Below are 13,109 nucleotides of genomic sequence, written 5' to 3'. Positions count from 1 at the left end.
AGAAATTAAAATAAACTAAAGATTGTTAATTTCAATTATTTTATTTGATCACTTTCTGATATTTTTATTTCTTGATATTAAATTTATAAATCTAAGCTAATTATTTTATTATTAATTAATAATTTATAAAGCAAACACTTGTAAAAAATTAAAAGTTAATAGATGATATTATGAAAGATATGCAACAAAATCATAATTAAAAATAAAATATATTCAAAAAATTAGTATCAAAGTAGTTATATATAATCGTTAAATATCACAAAAATGTTATTTTTATTTTATTAAATCAAATTATGTTTCGGGTTATTTCAGATTTTTTTAAAATCAAATTGTATTGGTTATAAATTTGAGTATTATTGTGTCTCAAGTCGTGTAGGTATCGGTTAGGGTTAATTTCGATTTTGACTATTTCGAACTCGAGTTGGTTTGATTTCGGATCACTCGAATTTCATATCACTTCAATCTCAAATTGCTTCAGGTCAAAATTATTTTAGGTTAGGTCTTTAATTTCGTATTAAAATTCAAATTCAGACAAATCAAGTTTCAAATGAGTTAGTTTAATTTTTGAGTTCGGATAAAAGCCTGCCTTTTGACACTATTCTCTCTCCTCCATCTTCTTCATCCATCAATATAATCTTATTCTTTCTTGAAAACAATCAAATACTCTCTTGCCCAAAACTTAGAACAAAACAAATTTTGTTTTGCGTTCAGCAATCAGAGGCTGAAACCATTCTTATTCTGCATTCAGCAATCAGAGGCTGGAATATGGTGTCTATCTCTTCTTTATTGCTTATCCTTTCTCTTCTTAATTAATTAGAACACGAATAGCCGGCACTGCAAGCAAATAGAGAGCCTCTGCCCGTTTGAATCGCGTTATTCTAATTTAAAATAGATATATAATATTCTATATCTATTTATAAACAATAAGATAACCCTTTTTTTTTTTTTAAATTCTTCATTTCATTCCTGGAAAGAGTAAGAAGCAAATAGAGCAAAGGCCCCATCTTTCCGTTCGCTCTTCCCGAAATGAGCGAATTGTATGTAGAAATCTGTGGGGGCTTATAGTTTAATTGGTTTGAAACATTACCGCTTATAACGGTGATATTGTAGGTTCGAGCCTTACTAAGCCTACCACTCCTTTTCTTCACCCGATATAAGGCAGTCGAAGTCCCCCTCACCCCGCAGCGCAGATCTCAATGACACGATGGTAGCTGGAACCACACTGCTGCCTGGTACTTTTTCAGTCTTTCCGTTTTTGAACTTCAGTTTTTTCTTTGTTTTTTCAGTGAAACGACAAGGCGCAGCAAGCATTCCATTTTTAATACTCACGGCATGGACCCAAAAACTAGAGATTAAAAATGATGATGATATTGGCCCAGAATTTTAGGAACGACGAATGTAATTTAGTCAATTATGTTCTTGCTAAAAATGATGCAGCAGAACATGTGACTTTGTTTCCATCGCTGAAATACTTGCACTTCATGGCTTAATTCAGAATAGCCCCAACTGATGCATTTAGGAGACTTGTCCATTTCTCTTTACTGGAAAAGAAGCAATCGATCGCCAATTGATTACCTCTCCATCCAAAACTCGGGTTGAGATATTTTTATGTTCAGTGGAATATGTATTTTTGATTTCAAATTAAATGATTGAAATTTTATTTAAAATTTAAATTTAGATTATAAATAAATATAATTTTTTATTAAATAATAAATTTTATTATTAATTCTAAATTTTTTTTAAGTAAAATATAAAGTTTTATCGAGAAGTCAAAAACTTTTGTTTTAAGATTCACCATAATTCTCTTTATATAAAGAATTTTATTTAATTTGTAACTTTATTAATCTAAAAGGTAATAAAATAACCACTTCCAGGACGGGTAGGGATGGATTTAGGTCCTTTTGACGGCTAATGATTATAAATCAAAGGGTAAAATTCTAGACCGAGCGATAGAATTTATTATTTTGCTTATTTGTTAATTGATGATTGTGGTTTTCTTATACTCGTGGGGGTTTAGGAATCACAATGAACAAGCTATGCACAATAAGAGGAATTTGAATCCTAATTCAAATTCGTTCAAATATAATTATTTAAATTCATTTCAAATTTATTTAAAAATTTTATTTCATTATTCATATTTATCTCAAATCAGATTAGTATTACTCACATACTACTTACATTTATTCAAATCTAATTATATTTTAAATGCATAAATATATTTTATAGGTATTAATTGAGTAATGAGTAATTTATCCACTAAGAAATTATTTATATAAATAAATTTGAGTAACTAACGAATATCCCTTAGTAATATTTAATGTATAAATATTAATAAAATAAAAAATAATTAATAAAATAACTTAATATAATAAAATAAAAATATTAATTAGATAAAAAAAATTTATAAATTTAAATCAATCAAATAAGGAATTAAAAATATTAAACGGATCCTCGTTGTCTACAAATATAAAATCCGAACCTTACTTGAACTACGGGTATAATAAATTAAAGTCCAATCCGCTCAAATCTAGTTACGCAAAATCATTCTACTAGATGATAGAGTCGGATATCCAAAACACTCAACTTATTTGTCATGTGATATTTCTAAATTAGTACTTATAAGTGCATGAACCGAATAATAATAAAGCGGTAAATATCCAAAAGTCAATTTCTCAAGGAGCTTGTAGCAAAGTCTTGTTATAAAAAGAAATAAAAGTTATATGCAAATATTATGATTTATGCAAACTATTTGATGAAAAGCAATATTTAGTTTTGTCTACTACTTAGTGTTACCCTTGTTAAAACCATAAACACAAATCTACTTAATGAGAGGTGATGTTCCTTTTTCTTTTAACTACTCAACCTAATGTAATAACTAGAGTTTCTTAAATCAATATAAGATGAAGCAAAGATGATGTTTCTAATGCAATAAACTAAAAATATTCATAACCATCATAATTACTAATATAATATGATGGTCAAATAATATTTTATAACTAAAATTAATAAAATATATTTAATAAGAAATCATCCATTAAATATAAAACTAACAAGATTGATACAAAAGGTAAAAAAAAAAGTTCAACTAAATACTAACATATTACTTAGCCTAAGATCTATAATTCTACAACCATGGTGATTAAATAGTTAAATATAGAAAATAATAAGAAGAAAGTACAAACTCCCTCAAAATCTAGAATATTTTCAAAGCAAAAAGATATTGTAGAGAGAAAACTGCAAAAACAAAAATGATGGAAGATGCAGATGGAAGAAGTGTAACTGATAATAGATAGGAGACATCTCTCATCTTTTTATTCATATCCAGATCTGCAAATAAGTCTTCCATCAAAATAAGTCTTCTTAAAAATAAGTACATCTAAGATATGTCTATTTTCAAGGTAAGTATACTCAAGATAAATCTATCTAAATAAATCTATGGATATCCTTATCTCCATCAAATATTATCTCATAATAACTTTTAATATAAATCCTAATAATTATATAAATTACTAAAATATCCCCAGGTAAATAATAGAATTGGGCCAACACTGAAAAATAGTAGGCCATTATGTCTCAGTCTCATATCTTAATAATAAAATGCTTTATTAAGTCTTTTTCCTGTATATTTTGCCCATAAATTTTTTTTCGCTAATATTTTTTGCAATTGAACAATTAAGTTCAAGTGAGGTATAAATATATATTTTCATTATATTATATCTAGAAAAAATATTAAAGCTCTAAAATATCCTAAATAATTATATATAATTTGGACCAATCACCATCTCTAGGCTATGTGTTTTGATTTATTTTTAGCTTATGAAATTTATGAATCTTATGCTAGTTTCATGTTTTAAATATGGACTAAGCAATCAAGCTGGCTAAAAGGATTAAAATTAATGGATCTAGAATTGATAGGTCTAGAGATTTAATTAAAGTGCCATAGTTAATTCTGAATATATTTATTCAATTTTGCATGTTTGTATTTATTTCAAGTGCTTTAATTTATTAATTAAGAGTTAATATATTTATTTGAGTGAATTGGCATTATTAAGATTATGTTTCTTTGGATGATTAGGCAGCATGTGTTTGCATGATTTTAAGCCTCCGAAATGTTGTTGATATGTAAATATAATATATGTATAAGTCTGGTTTTAATTGATAGTAGCCTTAAAAGGATCTAAATTAGAGTCTAAAATTAAGAAAAAAGTCATAAACGAGTTTGGAGCCATGTTTGCATGCTTATTATTTGTCTAAATAATGTGCGTTTTTTTATTATTATTAGCTTTTGAAATTGAGTTTGCATGTTAGAATACAAGAATATTATGGGCCCGATCTTGATTTACATTAATTTTAGGTGGTCTAAAATGAAGCATAAAATAGCGAATCTTTTTTAAGTTTAATTTGAGTCCTTTTTTGGTTTTATTATGTTCTTCATCTTGTGTTTGTGGCTAACATATACGTTATGGACATTCCATATAGATAATTGGCTACCTCTGATCAGCATGGTAGAAGGGGGCGGAATAGCATACTTTCGTGTTCAGAGCATTGTCTGACTTTGAAGGCAAAGCTTTAAATGGTTCTTTAATTAGGACTATGTTGTGAGTATTTTGACACTTTCAGGTGCTATAGATTCTGATTAGTTCAAATAATTACTATGAAAATAATAAATGTAAAATGTGCCACCTTTTGACTTCAAATCTAAATGATTTTATATGTAATGAAGGGATCTAATGACCCTTGTGGAAATAATTACTCTTCTCAATTTTTGGTCCTCATTGCACTCTACTTTCTGTTTCTGCCCAACTTTCTGGTTCACACGTTATAAACATATTTTTAATTCCTTAGATATGTTTCATTTTCATATTTTTTCCTCTTTGGCTGACACTTGTATTACTTCATTCTCACTTCTTAAGAACGTGCTTCAAACTTCTAGAAAGTTCTGTAACTGTTTTCTACCTTCATGTTCCTCATTTATTATATGTTAATATTTCTTAAAGATTATTAAACTAACTCCTGACTAGTAGGCTGAAGATTTACATATGGGTGAAGAATCTAAATATGGGCAAAAATTTATAGGTTTCAGGATTTAGATCAAATGTCGAAAATCGATTTTACGGTATAGACGCTTATGACCTCCCCCTCTATGCCTTGCGGTAATGATTCCAGAAATATCTGCGATCGAATAAATCGCTCTATGAACGAATGGATCGGGCTTTTACTGCGGGCCTGACTAAAATTTCTAAACTTAAAACAATATTAAATTTGAATGTAAACATATATTTTTTAATCCGTATATATTGATTAACGCCATATATTAAATATTTTTATATGGTTAGACAATTTGATTAGGAATGAACTTTTTGATAAAGATATGTTGCTTGGATCGAATAATTTATTATTAATGTTATTAAAAACCACCTAGCAAGATGATCCTTAAAGATGTGTTACCAGCAAGATAAGTAAATCAATAAAACATTATAGGTGGATCTTTTGTGTTCACTCTGATGCTTAGATCTTTTGTGTGCACTCCGATGCTAAATAGAGATCTGGGGAATAAATAGAAAAAGTAAAGAGAAATATGATGAGTATAATATACCAACAGTTTAGGTTAAACTCTTTTATATAGTGTTTCGCTGGTCCTAGTTCGTATAAGAATGCTGATTTTTTTTCTTATTTATAGGATATTAGTCTTCTAGTCAATTTTTTTTTCGGATTTTTTTCTTATTTTTATATTTTTGGAATTTAGATATATTCTTATCTAAGTACTACTAGGATTAATGGGCTGTCATATGAGCAAGTTGTTCAAATTTTCTTAACAGCTCATAACTTTTTCAAACTTTCTTAACTGTTTGGATTTATATGCATATATTTTATGTAAGGTTATCACTAATAATAACACAAAAAAGAAAGGAAAAAAAAAGGTTAGATACAAAGGAAATGTATGGAATACATTGGTAAGAGCTTATTCTTTTTAGTAACATTTGTTTCACATAACTATGGAGAGGGCCAGATAGCTTACGATAGCAAATAATTATGTCAATATATTTGGTAATCTTTTCAATGATACCTTTTGAAATTTTTAATATCTATAGTTGATGTATATATCGGCTTCAAATTGAAATTTTTATAAATAATTTTATTATTTTAAATACAATAATTAAATTATTTTTTTTATACTTTTAAAATTCTAACTAATAAATTTAAAAAAGCATGTGTCCCTTTTCATTATAGCTCTTAACTCTTTTATTTTTAGCACAAAAATTTTCAAAATGGAAAAGAATAAATGTAAACAAATTGACCTTGAGATTTTTAAATAAACTATTAATATATTTGTTTTTCAATTATTTTACTCAATATCTTTTCATCGGTAGTTTTTGTTTTCATTTTTTTGCCTAAGTCAACTATGTCGTTATAAAAATAAAGTTAAAATGATAGTTTGTATATATCAGTAATAGGTTATATATTACCTATCATTAGTATATAAAACTCTTTAAAAATAATATACTTTAATTAAAAAAAATTAACTGATGTTTATATTGATAATAAGGCATATAACCACATCTTTACATCTGTACAATAATACCTTTCTACACGAAACTTTTTCTTTTTTCTGATCGAATCTTGACTAAGTTGAGTTTGGTAATTAATTTGTCTAGAGCTGCCATCCACACCAACAACTCAACCTTGGGTGGAGCAATTGATAACCAAATTTTGTTATGCAGACCATCAAATTGATTTGACTTTGGAGGGATCAAATAGGGTCTTTTGATCTTTTATGGCCATTTAAATCTAAATTTACCAAAAACAACTCAATTTAGCTTTTTTTGAGATTTATAGAGCGTATCATTTGCATCTTTTAACTAAAAGTGTGAATTAATTAAAAAAATATTAAAGAATTAGATATTTATAAAAATATTACATAATTTTATTATTCTTATTTTACTAGGGAAGAAATCAGATATTTAGAATATCTGTCAATTGATGGATAACTTATGAAAATAGTAGGTGGAATTGTTGGTTTTAGAACATTTTATTACAATTTGAGAAATTGAAGAAACAAGTCGAGAATTTGGCCATTCAACTTATCTTCTTCATCCACCATCAAGCATGTATTGTTCCATCATATGAACACTATTATCTCCACCAAATACGCACCTGATCACCTCTTCCTCCGCCACTATAGACACCCTCACTCGTCTATTCCACCACCTATCTCCCACTCTCTCTCTTTCTCTCTCTCCCTGCTCGTCGTGGCTCATCCTCCTTTTCCACCACTCTTTCTTCTTTCATTTACCTCTCTCATTAAATCTTCATACTTTATGCTTATTTTCAAGTCGGTTTCTTTCAACTCAATAAATACCAAAAAGAATTTTATTTTTTTAAAATCTGGCTGTTTAGTACAATAACGATGATGAAGATTAGAATGACAAGTATTTTGGGTGTGAATGAATTTGTTATTTTTATCATTGAAACAGAAGATAATGGTTGTTATTTTCTCTATTTTTATTGTTGATGTTGATTCATTTTTTATGTTTAAATTGATGTTTGATCCGTTGTTGCCAGTTTTGAGCTTTTAATGAAAGAAATGGTGAAAATTGTTTTGTAATTGTCATTATTATTGTTAATCTTGCCGACGTTTTTATTGTAATGATTGTGCTGAGAGGGGCGTAAGTGGTGATATTAGGATGGGAGTTGGATGTATGGTCGTGGTGAGAGGCATTAGGATTTCTTTTAGTTAAATAAGTGTTTATCTTATTTTTAAGTGTTCTTATTAATAAATAAAATATGTGTAGTTCACTCTCCAAAAAAGGACTGAAATGAGCCATACTTGCCAAGTTTTAGGTTAAAATAGCCCCAAAAGGTAAAAGAAGGTGATTCACAAATCAGTGACAAGTTCAGGGGCTGATATGAACCTTATTCATCTTTAGTTGCTCCTTTTGGAGCTTCTCCTTCAATATCCCCCATTAGTTCTGACAATTGGATAGCTTCCATTGAAAAAGCTCCCTTCTCCATGATAAGTTCCATTCCCACTAATAATTATTTAAGGTGATATATAATTATATATTAACATTTAGTTTCTTAAGTTCTTTTATTATTTTTAATAAAATAATTAATACAATTAGAAAAGTTGGAAAAACTAGTCGAACGCAAAAGCCGGAATCTTTTTCACTTCCCCCTAACTAATGGAAAATTATTATTTAAATTTGTTTACAGTAAAAATAATCTTTATGTATAAAATATATTTAATATTTTATTATATTAAATAAAATCATAAAAATGCAGTAAGATGAAATATAAAATAAAATATATTTAAAAAATATATATAAATATTATTATATAAAAATTTAAAATAAAATTTGAAATATTTATAATTTATTTATAACTGATTAAATTAAAATTAATTTTTTCTACTACTATATAAAAATTATTTCCATATAACCCATCATTATGGTCAGATTTTACTGTATTTTTATTCAACCGCCTCTTAATTCTTCATTCTTAAATTTCTAAGTTTGCAATTTTTCACTAGTTGATTACTTTAGAAGGCGGGTCAAAACTGACAACTTCCCTTTCAGGATATTCTCTAAAGGCGATTACTCCTAATATATTACTTTTACTGTATTAATTTCACAAATTTCAATTCCATGAAAATGTGCTATGGGTTTTTTCTTCAATATATATTATATAAATTAATAATCAATTAAAATCTTGTCCATTCAATACATTTTCTCTCTATCTTTATTTAGATTGTTTAATTTAGTTAAATATTTTAATAATAAATTTACATAAAATATAACTAAAGATTAAATAAAAAATATTATTTTATTCATAATATTTTTATATATAACACATGTAAAATTAAGTATTTTGATTATTTTTAAATGTAATTATTTATTAATAGTTTGAAATTAGAGATATTAGTCTTATTCATAATAAATTCAAGTAATTTTTACATTTTACAGGATTCTAATATGGCCTTTCATTTAAATCTTCACAGCTGACCCACGATGAAAAAAATAAAAACACGATAACTATTTCATTGTATATCCTCTTTGAAAGGTGACAAAATAGAGAAGAGGAATCACAAATTCATTTCTTTTCTTTCCTTCCAGTTTCACTCCAATTTGCTTTCTTTATCCGCACCCTAAGTATGCAGGCGCTAACCTGGGAATGCTTTTGGATTTTTGTACAATTTTTTAATGTCGATTTGTCTGTGAGCGACGAACAAGTTCATAGAAAGTTCTTTGAGGTTTCTGCTTATCATATCTTCTTTAAATCTTTCTGTTACTTTTTGCATTTTATTTGTACATCTTACTAAATTGTTTTTATTTGATGAAATATGTGAAAGACGATTATGTATGAGTTTTATGGGCATTGATATTCTTGACAGCAACAATGCTTTAATGGCAAAAATAAAGTTGTCAATTACTAGTTGAACAAAATTATTTTTGTCACCGGTAACAATTTAATTTTGGGTCATGAATTACTTATGATAAAAGTATTAACAATTATGACAAAATTATTTTTGTTGAGGGAATAGTTGTCATAATTAATTAGTTTAACTGACAAATTATTATTTATATTATTATTGCAGAAATACAATTTAATCATAGTATACTTATTAAGACGAGTTTATTACGAGAGATTTCATGATATTACTATAGAAATATGTCCTAAGTAAAATATTCTTAATTTTATTTTTCTTAATATTTAATCTATGTGTATATTAATTTTTACTTTAAGGGACTGACTCTTTTATTATAATATTTCATTAATGGATTAAGACTGGCGGAAGGCATAGACAATTTAAGATTTATTCTTAGGAATTCAAGAAAATATGGGACCTCCAAAAATTAGGGTCTTAATATTATAAATATATATAATTATTAATTAAAATTAAAATAAATAAATTTTATTTGCGTTCAATCATGTTACAAGAAATACTAAATAATTTAATTTTATTATTAATTGAAAAATATTTATTCTTCAAAATTTAAATATAAAAATTTAATTAGTACCTTTATATCTCAAAAGACAAAAAAATAAATTTTAAGTAATTTTTATATTTTATATATATTACGGAATCACAAATTAAATACTGCTTAGGCCACAAAAGAAATTATTACAAATGAAATACGTTAATGGATTTTTTATATATTAAGTTAAATCTATTAAATGATGTGAGCTATGTAAGGGCTTTCCCCATCTATTGAGTAAAAGAAGAAGAAAGATCACTTTTATGCTTACAACCCAAAATAAAATAAAATAAAAGAGTATTGAAGTGCAACTATATCATACGTCCATCTCCACCTGTTACTGGTATTTGATTAGCTTATCGAAATACCAAATATGATACCTTCATCTCCACCTAGCGGAAAGATTCAAATTTGAAGCCTTTTGATAGCAGTCTCTGTTGACAGACTATTGTTCCTGCTTTTGAGAAGTAGATAGTCCCTGATGAGAAGATGCAGTTGGTAGTGGAGTACCGGAAGTAGCAGCTCCTAGTAAAGGCTGTCGAAGGAATGGAAAATCTGCAGACATTTGTTGAAGCCGTGTTGCTGCTGCTGCTGCTAATGAAGAAGGTTGGAGATGAAGATGGAGATGGAGATGATATGAAGGAAATACTGCCATAGGTACACAACCATATTGACAAGTGCTAAAAATCCCCATTCTTGGAGTCGGATTAGTCGGCATAACTGGATAAAAATAGGGTCCTGGAAACATACATGGGGCTTGGTACATGGCTCCTCCACCCATGTTGGACAATATGGGATTAACCTTTAAATGAAGAAAGGATATCAAATTTCAAGCTTAAGTCTCTCCTTATTATATATCTACTTAATATCCGTTGCTATAACTTAGAATAAGAAAATATGTAATCTAGTTATCTATAGCTAGCTTATGCTGTTACTCTTTCTAGAAAAATCTTAAGAACAATTAATTTTATATTTTTCAGTTTAAATTTAACTTTATTTATTGCTACGGATATGAATGTATATATATTATTTTTATAATATGTAATAAGGTTTCTGTTATGGATGGACCATGCATGTAAACAATTAGTTTTGTGAAGGAAAAGAAAAGAGAAAGAAAATGGCCGTATTAGAGAGGGATATAGCAAATCTGACTTTGTGAATTTGTGGTATGAGTTCCTGCAGAGCTTTCATTTTGTCCTTGATTCTTTCTCTACGCCTCTACTCAATATTTATAAAATATGCAACAAAAGCATTGGAGGCTCTCTAATTGGCATATATATAGTTGGATGCTAAGGAAATTTTTAAAGTAAAAAAGAAAGTGTTAATAGACATGCAAAAAGAGGAAATCTAAAACAATTGTTGTGCAATATTTACAATCTCTTACCCTTTCAGATATAGCATGCGTATAAGTTGAAAGCATTCTTTTAGTATTTCGATTATATTGGTTTCTCCAGACCTCTCCAGAAATTTCACCAATGTCCTGCAAGTAAAATATACACCTAAAAGCACGTTCACTTTGTATTAAAATAGATCACATATAACAAATTGTTGTATATCATTTTTGCATGTCTCTGTGTGTGCATGAATGTTTACCAATCAACCAATTTCCGGCACAAGTGCTGGATTTTATTATGACTGCAATACTCACATAATGATGATCAAGAGTTTCGGGAAATTTCCTTTTGATACGTGCAGTTGAAATAGGTGAGAGTTGTATGGTAGATGAGGCCTGCTTTAAATGTGGAAAACTGTGAAGGCTTGCTGAACTTCCAAAACTGTCGTCTGTTTCCATTTCTAACTTGACAGTATTGAGGAGATTTGGGTGGGCAGGGCGAGAGTCAGGCAGCATAAAGCTGGATTGTGTTCTGGAGTTCATGCTAACGAGAGGATACAAGAGAAAAAGACACCAACATGCGAGAAAACTAAGGATGCATGCTTCCATATATAGGGATAATTTCTTGCTTTTTTCTTTTTCTTTTTCTTTCTTTCTTTCTTTTTTTCTTTTAGTTTTTTTTTTTTTTTTTGGGTTTTTGTCAACGTATGAATTCAAAAATTCCAGTGTTTTAGCTTCTCTGTATTTCAAGCAAAACAATTCATTTCTGAAAAAGTTAGAACTTGTTCTTTTGAGAAACCAACTTTTCCCATTTTTGGATGGCATAAAATATAAAAGATTACATAAACAATGGCTAACATGTGGCACTTTGTATTCAATGCTTATCCTGGCTATGGGTGACCAATAATTAATTGAATAAAATTCGTTTATGTTCCTACCATCCTCATTATGGATAACTAATAAAATGTACAACAATATTAAAAATTAACTTTACTACGGTTGAATTCGGAAAGAATTAAACACTCGACATATATTTTTTATCTAAATAATTTCAGATTTATATACTAAATCAATATATAAATATGTAGTTATTAATTTTAGATAATTTAATATCCTCTCATCTATTTATCTATTTATATACTTACACGTCGTTCGTAACCTGATTTATTAAATTAAATTAAATTTTTAACACCTATTATTTTGAAGATGGTTTCATAAAAGACAATTTAAAATCTCAGTTGATTTAAAATGCTAAAGCTAATTCAAAATTTCTACTTAAACTGTTAAAGTTATTGATTTGTCAATTTTTTTAGAATAGTTATTACTCTTTTAATATATATTAAGATTATCCTTGTCAAAATAAAAATTATTTATTTGATTTTGATGTTCTTAATATGTCTTTAAATTATTATTGATTTTTTGTTCTCTTATTTTTATGTATTTATAAAGAAAATATTTCATAATACGAATGTTTCCAAATTTTTACTTTTGATTATATTTTAAATATATATTTGATGGCTAGATTTTAAAAATTAATATTATTTTTTATATATATTCAATTGAGAACTTCAATAACCTTAAATATATAATCAAACAAATTAATTAAATTTAGCATTTAGAAATCTTAATTTTATCATTTTAACGTTTAAAATTCAACACTCCGTTTCCAATTTTATCAGATGCTACCTTCAGGTAGACTTTTATATTTTAATTACTATATTTAGAGGTGCATTTCTTATAATGGATAAGTAAATTTAAAAATTAAATAACGATAGATCTATGCGAACTTTAATATTTCT

At 27.4% G+C, this 13,109-nt stretch overlaps 1 protein-coding gene across 2 annotated transcripts; it reads right to left on the bottom strand.

The window, feature by feature from the left end:
* Window positions 1-10,048: 10,048 nt before the first annotated feature.
* Window positions 10,049-12,454, bottom strand: LOC125369887. Of its 2 annotated transcripts, none has more exons than XM_048373193.1 (3): window positions 11,626-12,454; window positions 11,362-11,476; window positions 10,049-10,779 (listed from the first exon to the last, which is right to left on the bottom strand). In XM_048373193.1, coding segments are annotated over exons 1-3 (474 nt in total). In that variant the 5' UTR covers window positions 11,628-12,454; the 3' UTR covers window positions 10,049-10,422. The 2 variants fall into 2 exon arrangements, with proteins under 2 accessions (XP_048229150.1, XP_048229149.1); XM_048373192.1 differs by having other exon boundaries at window positions 11,362-11,457.
* Between the last annotated feature and the right edge of the window lie 655 nt (window positions 12,455-13,109).

This window comes from Ricinus communis, chromosome 4 (assembly GCF_019578655.1).
Source record: "Ricinus communis isolate WT05 ecotype wild-type chromosome 4, ASM1957865v1, whole genome shotgun sequence".
Classification (NCBI taxonomy): domain Eukaryota; kingdom Viridiplantae; phylum Streptophyta; class Magnoliopsida; order Malpighiales; family Euphorbiaceae; genus Ricinus; species Ricinus communis.
Note: the sequence above shows the minus strand (reverse complement) of the source record. Positions and strands in the feature narration are given on the sequence as shown.